At 44.1% G+C, this 18,289-nt stretch overlaps 1 protein-coding gene across 2 annotated transcripts in view; it reads right to left on the bottom strand.

Moving 5' to 3' along the window:
- Window positions 1–16,123: 16,123 nt before the first annotated feature.
- The window catches only part of LRP6 (LDL receptor related protein 6), a 130,257-nt gene continuing 128,091 nt past the window's right edge, over window positions 16,124–18,289 (bottom strand). For both annotated transcript variants that reach the window (XM_068401150.1, XM_068401151.1), the window contains one exon: window positions 16,124–17,524. In XM_068401150.1, coding sequence (XP_068257251.1) covers window positions 17,233–17,524 — 292 coding nt within the window. In that variant the 3' untranslated portion in view covers window positions 16,124–17,232. The remainder of the gene's footprint in view (window positions 17,525–18,289) is intronic.

Below are 18,289 nucleotides of genomic sequence, written 5' to 3'. Positions count from 1 at the left end.
CGCATGGTCTCCCTCTTTTTAAGCTGCTTCTGCTTTGTCTCCTTCCCATAGATGAGTAGCATGCTACTACTACCGATACACACACCTGAGTAGACAGAAAAGCAGCAGGTGGACAGAAAGTGAATTGCAGGGAAGCACCGAGGGGAATGGCTCAATAGACACCATTGTCTGAAAAGTGGACCTACTGCCTGTGAGTTGTCTGCTGTAGAGGCTCACAATCTGGAACAAGTTCAGGGTTAAAAGTTCACAGCTGGGGTGTTGTAGTGTGAGTGAAGGGTGAGAACCAAGCAGAAAACATTAAAGCTGATTGCCTTGCTTGTTTATCTGCAGCTGAGATGCTCTTGCCAGGAATGGTGTAAACCCCAGAAACAAGACAGAAATTCTAGCTCTGGGATGATACTTAGCACAGAAGATTGTGGGGTAGGGTTAGGACATGTTCTGGGATGGGAGCTACAGCGATTCATCCTGGTCAACCCACAGAGAAGGTTTCTCCTGTGTCCCATGACTTGTTCCACCGCATATCTGCTGCATCCAAAGCAGAAAGCTTTTCTCTGTGCGGATGCAGAGATGATGTGTTTTCCTGCCTGGGGTGGTAGAAATGATGGGTTGCAAAAAGATTTCTTCCTGAAGTCAGCATCTTTGCTGACTGATATGATCTCTGTGATGACTTTCATGATAATCTTTCCCTTGTCTTTCTACCCCAGTGTCACTTTTGGCAGATCCATGCCAAACATGGCTCTTGCCTCTTCTCTAAGGGGAAGCTCAGGTGATTCCCAGCCAAAGCCAGCATGCTAAACAAGGAACTAACTGAGTTCATCACTGGATGCTGAAGAGAGATGGGACTTAAGTTTTTAGAAGTTAAACACTCAAAGTGGAACTTTCTGTCTGCCACTGCAGTGGTTCTGCTTTAAATGTTCATTACACACAGCACGGCAATGGAAAATATGGGTTATGTTATCTTCCCTAGAGATCTGAACCTGGATTTTCTTGCATGCCAGCTAGCTGTCCTGACCCCCGTCGATGTGGATAATACCAGCACTCAGATAATACCACCAGTATTATCCTCTCTGCTCACCGCCAACCTGAAATGACATAACCAGGGGAGCATCTGCTAGATTGGTCCTGTTTGCTAACCAGGCAAGAGGATGGTTGGTACCAAGCAGCTCATCACTGCTCAGACTGGGGGCTCTGCTCGTGTCTGGTGGCAGAAATGCAGGCATGTATGGGACTACTTTTGTTAAGCAAAGCCTGAAGGAAATCTTTGGTGATGCCAGCGGTGCCTAAATATTCAGTATAGGTGCCTGTAGTGAAATTAAAATCTTTTGGTGGGTCAAGGCTCTAGGACCTGCAAGAGGCAGGGGTATAAACCATACTGGGATACAGGAAAACTACACACACGCTCTGTATTTAAAGTAGCTGTATGTCCCCGGCTTCAGCTGGCTTTGGTTTCTTTCTTTCATCAAACTTGTGTGTCTTTGCGTTTTGCAAAAGGTGCCTTCCTGTGAGCACCTGGGTTACAAAGATTTTCTGTGGGACAGGGGAATTGCTTCAGGCATTATCTTCATGTTAAGCATCAGAGAAAAGGTGAGGGTGAGCTTGTGACTGACCTTCTCGGGCAAAGTTATGGAAGGCTGTTAATAGCAGCCAAGTCTTGGGCTTTGCCTTGCCAATCCTAACATCAAAAAGCCCTGAGTGAGCTCCTCAACCTCTCCCAGAAAAACCCTGAACGATTAACCCCCTCAGGTGGTGTTCTGGGGTTTTTGAATTTGCTGGGAAGGCTGGGTGCCATATTTGCCTTCTTTATTTTATCCTTCCAGGTAAACGCAGATCACTTGGTTACTTTCTCTCCAGAAGCGGAAGAGTGAAGGCTTTTAATGGAAAGCTCATCTCTCTGATCCCGCCCTCTCCAGGAGCTGGATGCTAAGCAAAATGCTGAATATTATGCAAAAGCCACAGCACTTAGACATGAAAAACACCAGCGTAATTTAGAGACGAGGTGTCTGTAGCAGAGATGTATTCCATCGTGATGATCCGTAACTTCTCATTACAACCAAAACACACTCCACAGACAGGGTATACGGACAGATGATTTCCGCGTGTTTTTTTTCCCAAAGCAGTGCTCACACAAGGAAAGCTCAGGTCTTTCCACAGGAGTGGGGAGCATTCACCACCACACCTACATACCCTGTCCCACTTTTATTTGTTGTGCAGAGAGGGCCGCTTCAGCCACTTACTGCCCCTGGTTTGCATCCATCCATACAAAGGCATCCATCTGTATCCCAGTTTGGGGTACTCGGGTGATTATTACCAAAATATGGGACATAATTTGTTCCACTTTCACTGTGGCCAGTCCAGGGTAGCCATTGCTGTACTGACCCAGCTCACAAAGAAACCTTTGAAGGTTGCTGACCAAGAGAGGTCCTGCGCCAGCTCAAGTGATGGGGACCTAAGTGCCCACACAGAAGTCTGAGGTTTAGCCATAAAAGAACATGGATTAAAAAAAAAACCCAAGACCTTAAAAGTTTAAACCCCTGACCCCAAACCTGAAACCAGGTTGGATACCAAATAGACCTCAGAATATCTATTAGATCCTGGGCCCTCCATGAAAATGGATTTCTGCCCATCCAGAGCACACAAGCGGAGGAGGTCATGGAGGAGGTGGTGCGGCTACAAAATGCACATGCCTGTGGAAACATTCACCCAGCCCAAATCTGCTCCTGTTTTCAGCGGCTGTGCCCAGCGGTACCACCCCATGCACCTGCTCCCTCTTCCCTCACTGCAACCTCACAGGTGAAGGGCAGAGGGAGCATCAGGCCAGCTGTACAGAAGCAAGGAGAAACCTCCCGCCGATTAAGTGAAACTCGCCCTTCAAACAATAACAAACAAGCTATGTTGGTGAGCCAGGGACTTGCACGTGCTCTGTCGAGCCTTAGCGTGAAGCGATGTGTAAAAGTATTAGCAAGGAACAGGGCAGAGTTCAGCGCTGAGGTCAGCTCTCTGCTTTTAATTGAGGCAAGTAGGAGTCAGGAAAGACAATATCCCATTATTGAGTGGGTAGTGCCTGTCGTGTTAGATGCAGTGTCTGCATTCAATTAAAGCAGGCAAATTAGCCTTCAGTGCCAGCAGAAAAAACAAAATAAGAGCCAATTTGATGGACCAAAATTAAACGTGAGACAGGAAGAATTTATCATCCCCACAAAAACGTTTGGAATACACACTGGAGAGAAACTTCAAGAAATCCATGGAAATGCTTTGAAGGGGAGTGACTCACCAGCACTTTGAAGGCTAAGTTTTCTTTTTACTTTCTGCTTTTGAAAAAGGCTTTAAGATTCATAAACTGTATTTTGCTCTAAGTGGGGGGGCCTGGAATAACATTCTTATCCCCATTCTCTCAAATGCTACTGAGCAAACTGCTTATGCTCTTTGCTTACCACTGGGCCCCTGAAGGGTGATACTCAGCATCCCATCCCAGGCACTATTTTGTGACCCCAGCAGTGTGAAAAGCAAGTGGACAGTTTTAGGTTGAGATTGCCATCTCTTCTCCTGCTTGGACAGAGCATAGGAAAATACACAGATACATCCACGTGGACATGTTACACTAGGGTCTCTCATATGGGGAAGAGGAGCGGGGAAACCTGCAAAACACTGTAATTACCAGTATTAAATGGCCTGCTTGCCCCACCACTACTAATGTTTTTCAAAATAAAGGATTGGAAAGTATCATATTATTTTACCTAGAGGTAGTGACTCAAGCAAAGCAAGCTGAAAACCACTATGGGAACAAATTTGCTGCTAATACTGTGCATGTGACTTTGCCCTTCATTCATGAGGATTTGGTACAGACATTACCAAGCATCTCACCTCAAAAGTAAGTTGGCTAATTACCTTCTGGCCTTGGGGTCCCTCTTTCTAGCAGCCCAAGGATGGGTGAAGCTATTGCAATGTTGAGTATTTTGCTGTAGTTGTTCCCAAGAAGGATGGACTGTCAGGTTCTTTGTGCACATACCAAAATAAAAATATACAAAACCACCAAAATCCAGTATTTGTGTTTTTCCTAAAAAATTGCAATGAAAACAAGCGGAGACAGCTGTAGTTACAGAGTATTGAGCTCTACTAGATATATAAAAATATATAATTTTAATATATATGAAATCTATTAAAAAAACACAAAGATACAAAAGATAGAATAGGTTCAGTGATCTGATGTATCTGGAAGGAGCCGATGTACAAATCATTAAATATAAGACTAATATCAGTTAGTTGTTAGAGTAACAGTTGCAATGCAGTGGTAACAGATAGAGGGAGAGGGGTAGATTCTTACTCTTGATGCTGCATATGAAATTCAATTCCTTCTAAGGATGTTTAGACTTAGAAGTAGCAAGCACCTTTGGGCAGAAGGGAGGCATCTTCATATTTAATACGATCCTTGCTTGCAGTGCTTTTTTCATTCCCCCCCCCTCCCCAGCTCTTTCATGTCACAAAATAACACAGGAATAGAACTGGCCAGAGATCATTTCAAATATGAAGTGGCCTCATGCAGCTGTGCAATAAAGAAGAGCATCTTGCCAAAAACAAAACAAAAAAACAACCCAAACCCTTCTCTCTGAAACACTCTTTTTCATGACTTACTGTTAGCTCCAAGCGGCATGCCAGAGTCAGGAGACTAAATCCACCAAGTACCTGCTTACAGCCACAGCAGCTAATTGTGCACAGCCACAAGACAAATGCCAGGTAAATCAGAAACAAATGTTGGAGATATCCTGCAGTAAATGATGCATCTGAATCACCAAGCCCTCTTAGCTCTACAGGTGCTTTGCCTGTTGTCTTTTACAGTTACAGAAAGACATAGGTTTTATTACCAACATAAAATTAACTCAAGGAAATGAACAACTGGGACACGAGGATTATGTCTCCTGTCTGTCTTTTTGGTCCTCTCATTTTGGAGCCACCTAAAGCTGAAGGATGATGCAAATATCAAATGAGAAGAGAAAAAAATACTCATGTGGTAGAAGGAGCCAAATATCCTATAACAGCAGAAAACCCAGCTCTCCCTTTCCCACCAGTTCCTATGCCCCCTGCGCTGACAGGCAGACCCACGTTTTCTACAAAGACCTGGAAAAAACAAGACCAACTCTTCCTTACCTGGTGCCATTCACCAAATAACTTTCCCTCGGATTCTGGCTTTATAACAAGCCCATACTTCCGTCTAACTTTTGACTTCTGAGCATTTTTTGTCTCTTTTTGGGAGACAGAGGTATGCCAACAGAGGAGACAATTGGTATCCCTTCCGCTCCTTTTTCAAAATTTGAGGGAATACGTCTTTCCTACTCAATTACTCAAGTTTAAGTGACACCAGCTCTTTTCCCCAGCTGTTCAGGAAGCCCTGGGACATGGGGATGTGGGAGTGTCAGCAGAGGAGTGGTGCTGGGTTTTCCGCTCCATCGGGAAACCGCCAAGCAGCCCCTCTCATGTGAGCTCCTCTTCTCATACGCCTCACTGCCTCCCTGGCTCCTCTCCCTGGGAGGGAGCATTGCTGCCCTTCCCCATCACCACTGCACCAACCTCTGCACCCATTTCCCCCCCAGCCACCTCCTTCCTGCCCTGCTCCTCACATGTGCAAACGCCAGAGCCCACCCCTCCCGAGGGGGGACAGGTGGACCTCAGTCCTCACTCACCATGTGAGGTTGACCAGGCTGCCGAGAAGCTCCTCAGCACCAGCTGCCGTCAGCCCCCCCACACAGCCCAGCGCTGGATACGCTGCTTTTTGAGTGGCCAAAACCAAGGGGGACAAGACAAGGCGACAGGGGTTTTGGAGAAGTGGATGCAACGCAGAGACAGTGTGGAGAAGACCTATGGGCATCGCACTGGAAGGATGGGAGAGAGAAGTACATTCTTTAAAAAAAAATTGGCCCTCATTACCAGTGCTGCTGGTGGAACAACTTTTTATTAGAAGCATCTGAAAGTGGTTTTCTTCCATCAAGTGATTAATCCCTAACAGCTGTGCTTCAGAACAACAGCCCACATTAAGCCATCCACACAGCGATGCAGCCGCAGCATTTCACAAAACATTCACAGGATGGAAAGAAGAAAGTGGCATCAAGGGAGGAATCACTCTGTCTCCAGCAAAAAGAGCATGCCTGAAAAATACACTAAAGGATTTTTTTTAAAAAACATCTATTGCCTTATGAGCCATTTTAATCAAAAATTCATTTACAAACTCTCCTCCTGTCCACAGTAGGGGTCATTTTCTGATCTGTTCTTCCTTGGCTTTTCAGCACAGGGCGTGTTTGCCTGAACTCTGGATGGTTATCTGCAGGATTCCCCTGCCGCTCGCTTCCCACCTGAAGTCAAATCAGCGTGTCAGCAACACCACACTCATTTCCACAGCAGCCAAATGCCATTTCACAGCAAGGACAACAGCAGCCTCTGGTAAGGAACGAGCCACAAAAGCACAATAAGTGCCCTCAGAGGCCAAGGTCTGGTTTTCATTAGGCGCTCCACGTAACGAGAGCCAGGGGAGGTGCAAGACAGGAAAGAGGCCGTACACAGGCACGGCTCACAGGAGGTTTTTATAACACTTTCCACGAGCATCAACAAGCATATAGGACGGAGAAGGGCTCACACTGCACCGGGGTGTCTCAGCTGATTCCTGATGCATCGCCCGATCGCCATTTCCTCCTCCAGCTCACCTGCTGCCCTCCGGCTGGCCCCAAACGCTGGCAAACGACAACTCTTGCCAGCACAATAGTGCCTCGCCGCTGAAAAATGCAGTCGGGGCAGCGCACGAGAGGGATTATGCCCGCCAGGAAGCCCTTGCGGTCTCACGAAGCAGCCCAGAGCGGCCACCTTTTCTGCCTCACCAAGCCACGATGCTGATTTCTGCACTGCCGCTCCGCTCTTCAAGACAAAAGCAGCGTGGCTGGATTCTTATGAGCCAAATCAAGGAAGGCCTGAGCAGAAAGCAGCTTATCTGACCATGTTATCATCACCTGCTCCCTCAGCCGTGAAAGCACTGCCCTTCCCTGCTCCCCCACCTGCTGGTACCTTTGCCAGGCAAGGGAGGGGAACCAGCAGCACCGGGGTTTCTCTGGCTTCGCTTCAAAAGAGCTTCTTTGTTTCAGGGGTGTTTCCTTTTCCCAAAGACCGAACAGAGGCAGGGAGAAACTGAGCACATCTCCACAGTCACAAAATCAGCAAATGGCTCGCACTGGCCACAGTCTCCACCAGGCCAGGCCGCTGGACCTGGTCAGCCCTGGCATCTTCCTCTCCCACCCTCTGCCATGCAGACAGTGACTCCCCTTTCACTTCTTTATTCCCACCATTTTTTTTTTCCCCAGCACCCAGGGTACAAGCACTTCATTCTCCCATCTCAGGCTCTATGCTTACACTGATGCCCAGCCTTGGCTCTTGCTATACATCCCCTCAGATTATACCATTTTAATGTATATTTCCTGATCTGATCCCAAGCTGTGTAGTGAAAATACTCTTCTCCCATTTTCCTCGTCCCAGTCTCACAGCTGCCACGTCACACAGAAAAAAAAAATGCATACAATGAAAAGACGTTCTCATCTGGAACAATTTATTGATGTGACCCTTACCCAGCCTCACCTCATTTGTACCTTGCCATTTGTTATGCCGTGTATCCCTGCCCATGGCAGGGGGGTTGGACAGGATGATCTTTAAGGTCCCTTCCAACCCAAACCATTCTGTGATTCTGTTTTTCTGCAAGTGACATTAGGCAGAAAGCAGCTGTGTAAAACATTTAGCACCCATCTATCACAAAGTACAGGTGGATTTCACACATTATGATAGAGCTAGAGGACTAAAGTTATTTAAGAAGGTTTCTCAGCTACTTTCTTGTTTGTTTTAAAAGGGAACCAACCTGGGAAAAAAGCTGGGAGGCAATCGGCTACGGGTGTGAATGCAAGGGAATGCTCTTGGCTACTTCAGCATATCCCTTCTCCCTCCCCCAACCCTGTACAGAGATGCAGGGGCAGAAATGGGGGTGTTTTTGTGTCCTGTTCATAGAATCATAGAATGGTTTGGGTTGGAAGGGACCTTAAAGATCATCTAGTTCCAACCCCCCTGCCACGGACAGGGACATCTTTCCACTAGACCAGGTTGCTCAAAGCCTCATCCAACGTGGCCTCTCCCAGGCCCAGGAATGAATGTTCTCCCACATTCATTCTCTTCTCCCTGATAGAGTACTGGGGGTGTAGGTGGGATGGTAGGAGAGGCCTCTCTTAAATTGTCTCCTCTGCTCCCTCCTTAACTGATCTTGTCTGGCCCCTTAATGATTATTTCATTCCTAGCACAGATGGGGTGCAGAAAACACAGGACTCCCTGCTTTTCTGCCAGACTCCTCTGGCTCTTTGCCCTGAACTGCCCAACTTGTTCCTTTTCTCCAGCCTTGCCAGGTTATTCCCGCTGCAGTCCCTGCCATGCCAGCCAGGCACATTGTTCTTATGGCAGTGCTGAGAAGCCATCACTGTGTCCCTGAGCAACTTCAGAGAGCCACTTTTAACATTATCCTTTCTTCTTATTGCCACACACTTCCAGGTCCCTTCCTATCATATGCCCTGAATCCTTCATTCATCTTTTTTTATGCTCTACTTCCCTCATTCCCCTCCATACACATTTTTGGAGAGGAACGAGAAGACTGGAGCACAAACACCACACCCTCATCACACCTCTTCGCTCTCCCCATAGTCCTTCCACTGCATTGGTCCTCTCTGACCATCTCTGTTGTGCAACATGTTCCTACTACTCTTTCCCTGCAGGGGGAACTGGCCCAGGAAACTGGGAGCAGATCTTACACCACATGAGTTGCAGGTGAAGGCTTCTAGACTTTCCTCCTGGGGCAGCCGGGATGCTTCACCACAGGCTCCCAGCACTCCAGCAGCCATCAAAGCTGCCTGTAGCCCTTTATTCAGCAAACCACCAGCAGGGATCATCAGTTGTTTGAAACATGTGCAGAGGGGGTGCTTGGTGGTGGGCCACTTAGTCATTCCTCACCAGCCACGTGTTCTGCAGGTTAAGGTGGTTATTGGTTTCTTGTCAGGGAGACAAAGCTAAGAACTTTGGTAACCCTGACAAACAGAAAACACTTACCACATGAAATCCTTCAATCTTCTCAGACCCAAAGGATATTCTTTACACATCCTCAGAGAGGCAAACTTCGTAGTTGCTGCAGAACATTCCCCTTAAACTCATGAAAAAGGCTATCTTGCTGTGAAAGCAAAGCTGAGGTAAGATCACTGCTGTGCCACGCCAAGCTAGGCAACCCAAGACATCAGGCCTTTTCTGGCTAAGCAGTTTCTTTATGCAACAGAGGGTGCAAACAGGAGAGGGCTGGCAGCTCCCAGTCTTTCCTATAAACAGAGAGTTTGCATTTAGCTGCCATCATAGATCTCACTGTGAACAAGGGCAAGGTAAAGATTATTTACCCACACACTCAGTTTCTACAGGAGAAATGAGCTGTTTGTTGTTATTTACTTTTTAAAAAGTCACTAAGCCCAGCAACATAAGATATATGTTCCCAACCTGAGGAGCCAGGAAAAGGGATGTAGGAACAAGCTGCTGCACAGACTTGATACAAGGCAAAACTTCCCCTTATCAGGTGCCTGCTTTTCAGCAGGCAGCTCTACCAGACATCCCGTGATTCCCATGCAGACTTTACTCAGCTAGGTACAAAATCTCCGTCGTGAAAACAGGTTTATCACGTTCAGCAGTTCCCCTCCAGGAATGAGCCTGTGATTTCGCATTCTCACCTGCTTAGGGAAGTGCTGCCAATACTGGCAGATCCAAAAAAATCTCATCTTTTATGCTCTTAACGAAGTGTTCCTCCCCCTAACAAAACAAGATGCAGTGTGTTATCCCTTCTCGAGTACAAATGGCAGGATTCCAGCGCTGCTCGTGTGTGCGTGTGTACAGGAAGACACAGAATCAGGCAAAGGAAATCAATTATTTTCAGACTTCCAACTGGTCTTTTCTAAGACAGGCAGGGAGCATTTTTTAAATGCTGAAAAATACCCCAGTGTCTCTTACTATGCCTGCTGTCCCTTCGTGGCTGGTTAAGCATGATTCCAGCAGCTCTGCCATCTCTGGAGACCTTGGTAACTGGCACAGGTAAGACATGGTGGAGCTGCAGCTGAAACACAACTTACTTCTGTTTCCTGCACTACTCTCCCTCTGAAGAGTATTGGTTTCTTGAAAGATTTAACTCAAGTGGCTCGTTGATAGGGCTGATCCTCCTCTTTGTGATGTCCTTCCATACTGCCTCTCTGGTACGCACTTTGAAGAACCACATTTGAGATGCAGTCTGAGGCTTAACAGCTGTATCTGGAAAAGACCAAGATTCACGAAATCCAAAACAACATGAATGCTATACACAAACTTCTACTATATTACAATTGCACAGACCCTGCAGAAAGTAGCCACCATCGTTTACAAAAAAAAAAAAAGACCTGGTGAGCCTTCTGTAGCCCAGCAGCAATTCACAACTGACATTTTTAGAGAAAAACGCAGCACCCAGCAGCTCCAGACTAATGGCTCATTTTCTAAGGTAGAAGAAATATAGCACCTTGAAATAAAATAAGCACGGCACACTGGCTGAGAATGAGTAGCATATATTTTTACAACATTTTGTAAGACTGACAATGTAGGCCCTGTTTTACTGATATGGGCAGTGATATGCGGCTTCCCCATGCCTCCACGTAGAAAAACTGGAGCTATAAAAGAATCTTAGTATAGCCACATCCACGCTAATACAAAGCCATATTTTTTTTCACTACCAGTGGATGCAAGTGGAGCGGGAATTTTTGTGCTGAGCTTATAAACTCAGAACTGCTTCCTATCCAATTACTTGTCACAGCAATAGGATTGTGATGGGAGAGTGGGGGAAGAGGGTGAGAGGGCTTTTGTTTTCCATTTTAGAATTAAGACTGGGAAAAAAAAAGTACTTCTGTCCTTGCAAACATTTCAATACAGATTTTAAAGATCAGCAGTCTCCAAAATAATCATCAGGCATCTCTAGTCTGGTAAGGCTTTACTTGGTAAAATTGTCTGGTTTGTATTACGCAGTAAACCAATTTAAGTGATCAATAATGGAGACTTAGCTTTAAACTCTATCCAGTTGCACTGTAGAATCAGGGAAGTCAGCAGAACTGCACGTCAGCTATGTGTTTCAGGCAATGCATCAGTGTTTGCAGAGTCTGCCTACAGCATCAGAAAGTTGAGCACATTCTGGCTTTTATGGAGAGTAAAGACACACGTGGACTTTTACCTTTAATTACCACTCCTCCAGATGCTGAAATAAAATGAAGCATACCCCTCCTTTTTCACTCTTAGTTTTATTATAAAAATCAACATTTCATTTGTTACAACTCAGTTTATAGTAATAATTGGAAAGGATTTTTGTACAAGGTTTATATACACCTCACAAGTAAAGCACTTTATTTTACAAAAAAAAAAAAAGTTAGTGAATGAGTGAATAGGGCTGACCAAATATTGGTCATTATAATATAAATACATCCTTGCAAAGCACCATCGTACCAAAGTTGATGAACAAGAGACACCAGCTGGCTTTAAGACAATGACAAACAGTGATTAAAGCTTACTAAAAAAGAACAAACAAAACAAAAAACAAAAACAAGATTAAAAATCTGAAAGCAGCACCAGATCCTTCACTTGCAAACAAGGCTAGTTCAGCTTAAGAGTGGTGGTATCCTCTTTACAAAAAGACACTTTCATTTTCCCTTGCTGACTCTTAACTGCCTGGCTTAAGGCTACAGCCATTTTAATCAGGACTTCAAAGCAGCTCCTTGTTCATTTTAAAAGAGGGGAACAAGACTGCCCTCCAATAGTTTCATCATACCAATCACCCTGTGCTACTAAGACAATCCCTGGCGCAAATGGCATATGGTCAGTTTACTTACCCTGCCCTGCACAGTTTTGCAGTGGATCACCCACTCCCTATGAATGCTACGCTGGCATCACCCACTAAGCCGCACTTCTTAAAGATGCCAAGAAAACTGCCCATTTTGGATCACTACGGTATTTTATTTTACTACTTTTAGAACAAAACAGAATGTTTCATACCCATTTTCAAGCTATTAGGTCATTCCTAACTTATTTTCAAGGTGCATCTGTCACCTGCCAATTAAGCTGAAGTTTAATTTTCAAGCAATAACCCCACCACAATGCAATTTTTAAAAATTCCATGGCTAAGAAAGCAATTCCTGAATAACAAATGTTCAAATTATTTTTGAACCACCTATTTTTTTTGTTGTAGAAATAATAAGTAATCTGCTACATGCACAATACACATTCAAAAGCAGATTCTGTCCATAACAATATTGTGTGACAAACACACTCAAGACAAAAACATCAGGGGAAAAAAGCGATTGATTACTTTTTAAGAGATATTTCAAGTCATTCGGTTCAACAGCATGCATGTTCTGTAAACTACAGGGAGTTCTGTAGTTTAACCAGCTCCCTCTAGAATGGTGGTAATCAATTAATTCAAGGAGATTTGGCAAAGCAGTAAGGTATGGAAATACTCCATACTCAAGACAGTGGCCTTTTCTTCATCTTAGGACAGGCTTAATTAGTTTAAAGTAACACAAATGAATTCGTGTTTAAGACTCACAAATAATTTCTAGAGAATGGACTATAATAAATAGAGAAGCAATGTAGAACTGGAGACCAGAACACCACCAAAGCTCATTAGTGCAATAAATACGTATTTTCTGCATGCACCTTCACTTGCACTGGATTGTAGCACCTGCCGTGTTTGGGTGCATTTTTTCTTCATAATTACACTAGGACTACAACAGATTGATTTTTTTGTAGCTACAGGAATCAGAGGAGTTCTACTCATGTGTAAAACGGACTCCAGAAGTAAGTGAACACTATTAAAAAACATGCTTCCTCTCCTGTCTGGCATGATAGAGCATTAACTATTGAGGTTTCAAGTAGCAAGCATTCTGTTGCCTGTCCTATGACCTGGCCAAAATACGTCCAGCTTACATGAGACAGCAGGACAGCATCCAGCATCAGCACTCTGAAGGCAGGGAGGCTGAACCTGCCAATGGGGGCGTGTGAACAGGTATGCACGGCAGAGAAAATTATTACCTTTGGGTAAATTCACATTATCAAAGACACGTGTACCTGCATACATATACTTGTACGTGGGGGGAAAATGTTATGGCAGTAATCTGGAATTTACAATACTGAAAGTTACAACTCACAGCAAAATGAATCCTTTGATATCAACTGGCTCATTTGCATACTTTGCATTACTGTAAATAATCTCATTTAATGTATATGCACAGGTTGCAGGAATTTATATTCATGGAAACCATTCTTTATTTCAAATGCAAATGCTATGTGCATGCTCTATTTATCGTATCTCAGTTCTTTTCAAATAAATATCTTGGTATCCAAAAGCAGTGGAGAAATGAGGAGTGTTCCTTAGGAAGGTATGAAATCTATGCAGTATGGCATGCTAGGTATAATTTTAAAAGGCAAGATTAGGTCTCATTAATGTTGCCATTTAAACATGCTAAGCTCCTGCTGAACATGCAAGGGTTAGTTTTCAACAAATTATGCTGTAATGTCCTTTTTTTAAAAAAAACAAAACAAAACAAACTACAAAGGACTGCTCCTTTCCTGATTGAGCATGACAGCTATTTCCATTGCCAGCCAGGTATGAACACTCCCCAGGTGTCTACATAGAGGAAAAACTGCACCATGAGTACTTGTGTTAAATGCCCCACTGTGTATATGCTGGATGCTGTAACATAGGGATATTTGTGCTTAGCATAAAGACAAGGAGCAGTTTCATTGACACCAATGAGACCACTTCCATGCTAGTGCTACAAACCCGCTTCAGAGATCTCCTTTATTGACATGTATGTGTTATCTACAGTCTTAACAGCTCAGTCAATTTGAGAAGCAGGAGAAAGCATGATCCTCTCTGAGGGCAGGAGAGAATATGAATCACGACTGGCTCAGTGGTGGAGAGGAAAAGCCAGAAATTGTTCAGTCTCAATGTTCAGTAAGTCTGTGGTTTATCCACTGGGAATGTGTCAGATGTGCATACTAGTTGCATCAATGCTTTTGTAATTTGGAGATCTGCCTAAGAGGAACTTCACAGATCATCAACTCTTTCAAAATTTTACTCTAGATTTACTGGGAAAATACACATACTTGCAAAGGCAGATCACAGCTTCCCACTAAATAAATTCTGTGGTTAGTCCAGACGAGAAACAGCCTTCTCCCTATGCTAGTCATCTTCAGTGGAAAAACATCGTCTGTCCACTTTGCCCCTCTTCACGTGAACCTCCTAGAGGCAAATCACTCCCAATATCTGATGTGCAAACTGAAATGTATGCATCAAAAAGACTTGATCAAATCCTACACTGAATTATATGTCCACCCCACTGACTTCAATTGAGTTATGCATGGACATGAACTAGTGCAGAAGGCAGGCAGCACCATTCATATGCAGAGAACATTGTTGTTCTAAAGAATCCTTCACTGTACTTAACACACGAATTTACCTGCAGGAAGTCCCCTCCAAGAAGGAGCCTCAGTGAGGCAGTCCAACCGTACCAGAAAGAGGATGCCACTCCTTAAGCTCAACCACCTTACAGTTTTTCAAACAGAAATTGGCACACTGAAAAAAAGTATTTTGCAAGAAGAGACCATTGCCATTGCAGTACAAGCACTTGGACTGAGATACAACAATGCAATATTCTTCTGAGTTCGTTAGTGCAAGTTTCCACATGTGAACCCCACACGGAATGCTGCACAAGAAAAAATGTAAACAACAGAGAAGTTTCTATTCTCATCGGCGTGCCAGCCTCAACACCCCCCCGCCCCGACACACCCGCCCTCCCCCACTTCATATAAATGGTTTCGAGTTCCCTTATAGTTCACAATACCCTCCTCAACATCCATCCTGCTGGAGAACACAAACAAGCTTCTTCACCAGCAAGGAAGAGCCAGAAGAACAGCTACCATGATTCCTAGATACCTAGAAGGAGGCTGGCCAAAAAAAAAATTTAGCATGCCAGATCCAGAGATCAACTGCAATAGCTTGGAGAACACCAAGGCTTTTTAAAGTTTCCTCAGGTATCTTGGACTACTAGAAAGACCCTTTATTACAGCTGGAATCCCCAATGCCATGATTTTCCTTGGAGCTGAAACCAAGTGAGGCTCCAGTACTCCAGATGAGCGGCAGCACTAGCAAGAATTACTTGTCACTAATTCTGTCAACAACATGACTTAAAGCCCATGCCACGTTTTCAGATTATTTCTCTTTTAGTGGAAACTGGCTGGGAAACAAGCAACAGAGAACAATAAAACCATAACGGCACCTCTGAAGAGTTGTTACACCCATACTATGCCCAAAGCCTAGGAGGCAGAAGCTCCTCAGTACCTTTGCTTTGAGACAGAAGACTCAGAGGGCCAGTCTTTGAAGGCATAGAGCACCTTCAACATGGATTTGATGTCAACAGAAGGTGCAAACGCATAATGCCATCTAAGATCAGGTACATTGTGAGCTCCACTACAGTCACAGCAAATTCAAAACACTGCACTGGAGTCAAAGACGAGTTAATAATATGCTAGGGTTGCCCCTCAATCTACACAAATAATGTTTTCACTTGATTACATACCCTCCCTGTCAAAATCACCGTGGTGAGGCTGACGGGAGAAGGGGCTAAATATGATAATATATAAAAATAGAGATGCGAATATAAAATGGTTTGGTTAAGAATATCTTAAAATTTGACATTCACAGCGGTTAACACTAAAGTATTATACTCACACCAAGTAAAAGAGGAGGTATGTCAAAATCATACTGATAAAAACTGACTTTACCTAACACAAAGAAATCATGATCAGTTAACACAGCATGGGAACCCCTTTCAATGATCGAAACATCTATTTTTTTATGGACAGTTGCTCCACTGAAAGTTAAATGCTTCCTTACAAGGAAAAAATAATATATATATTTTTATATATATATATATGATTTGTATACTGTGATATCAATATACACTGAAAGTACTGCAAGGATATATTATTCATTTACAGTAAAACTAACAATCCATGGTTAAATTTATAGTTTATAAATATGCTGTCTATATTATATGTGGTATAAAAATATTTGACATTTTGTGGGCACTAGGTCAAAATAAGGTTTTCTTTTTTAAGGGACTAAAAATCATTCAGGTATATGCATATTACCCTTGTCAATTACGTGAAAATTGTACTGACCTGGTACAAAACAGAATCCTACTGTGTTGGCAAAATGAAGAAGGTAATGTATAGCATGATACTCACTGCATGACAAGGCTAATTAGGAGAAAAAAAAGAACTTACAGCAGCCCAGTTCTAGCAGTGCTTTAAATAACGATATCATGATTTAAAGTGACACCAGCAGGAAGAGAGGATGCAGAAGAGATGGGAAAAGCTAAACAGGAGAAAAAAGCAAACTTTAAAATATACCCAACAAAAACCATTGAAATTCCAGAAGCAAGGAGAGAGCTCTAAATGCTCTAGTTTGGTAAATGCATTAAGGAAAAACAGAGGTGTATTCACTTAAAGTGTGTGATTATTTTTCTGGATTCACTGCTACGATTGCTGTATTCCTGTAGAAAACAAAGCCCTTTGTATAAGGTTAATATCTGTCCTGACTGCATTTTCAAGTTTAACTTTAATTGCTGGCCCCCCGTAGTTAACATAGAGGTTATTTGGCTACTTCCAAGTATCTATGGTATGCTGCTCTGAGACGGACTTCTTAATTATTAATTACTTTAAACATTTTTGGTATTGACAAACCCCACTTGCCTCGCTGGACAAGTAACACACATCCTGGTCTTTCCATTTCCTTATGTGCTCAGTCACTTCACTGGATTAAGGCATGTTTTTGTGTTCCATTTGCAAAAATAAAACCTTTTTGTACAAATGTCTGGGTTCTTTTATACAAAAATTTTTCTTCTTATGGCACAAGCAGCAGTTGCTGTTTAAGAAAATATATAAATATCCTTTTTTTTCTTCTGTACAAATATCTTCAGTATTCCTCCACGCCATTTAATAACATTTAACTGTACACTGTCCTACCTCCTCCCTCGCTGAGAGCTCCCTCCCCCCTCCCCAGTAGAACATTTTGTATTTACACTTTCACGGTGGAGGCAGATAACGGGGCGGGGGGGCTACCCCTCACGAGGAGTCAGTGCAGGGGGACGGCGGTGGTGGGTAGAGATGGTGAGAGTAGCTCCGCTCTGTGTACGGGGAAGGCGGGCAGCTTTCGTAGTTCTCCTCCGCCGACAGGTACTGGCTGCGTGGAGTGGGTGGCGGGGGGACGGGCTCTGAATCATAGTTCAAGTCACTGGTATAGCCCTTGGCCATCGCTGCAGTGACCCTTCGGCTGGGGGCATAGTCACTGTCACAGACATCCGTGCTGCAGGGCGTTGTGGGAGGTGCAAAATGCCGGTAGCTGTAAGGCCTGTAGCTGCGGAGGGGAGATTCATGGGAAAAGCGTCAGCAAGACCGTGCATTCTGGGTGATGCGCCCGCGAACGAGCGAGCAGCGGATAAGCCAAGGTGGAAACAGAGAGCGGGTCAACCTCTCTGCAGTAGATACAGAGCATCATGCTCTTCTCTCTCTTACACTGCAAACTCGCTAACTCCCCTGCAGAAGGCCCATCTTTGCACTACAGCATCAGTCAAATTATAGCGACCAGTGAAAGGGATACTAATTATTAATAATCTACGGACAACAGGCTCCCTAAGTACTTAGTTGAGGTAGATAAGTTGCTCCTAAAGCAGTGGAGCAGGAAGGGCACGGCAGGGAAAAAATAGCTGTGTTGCAATTACATGGAGAAGATATTCAGTTTCCATTATGCAATCTATGGATACTAACTTCCAAGCCCAGACAGGGAGACTGAAAATCGTCTGGCACATTCATAGCAGTTAGGAGAACCACTCACCAGAGCAATAACTGGGATGGAATTCCCAAAGGTTGCTACCACAAAACGTCTTTTAAAATAAGCCCAAGATAGTTTAAAGAAAACAAAATTAGAAAGGGAGGTGCTTGGTAGCTACAACTGCCAGCATCAAAATCAGTTGTTAGGGGCGAGTGCGGATGCAGCTCCTCTATACTCAAGTCAGAACATTAGGAAAGACGGGAAGATCAGAAGCAGCAAGGCCAGGGTTTATTTTTGGGTGGGGGAGCGTTCGGAAAACATTCAACCCTATGCTACATCCCTAATACCATT

Source organism: Nyctibius grandis, chromosome 5 (assembly GCF_013368605.1).
Source record: "Nyctibius grandis isolate bNycGra1 chromosome 5, bNycGra1.pri, whole genome shotgun sequence".
In the NCBI taxonomy this organism is placed as follows: domain Eukaryota; kingdom Metazoa; phylum Chordata; class Aves; order Nyctibiiformes; family Nyctibiidae; genus Nyctibius; species Nyctibius grandis.
This window is presented reverse-complemented; position numbering and strand designations above follow the sequence as displayed.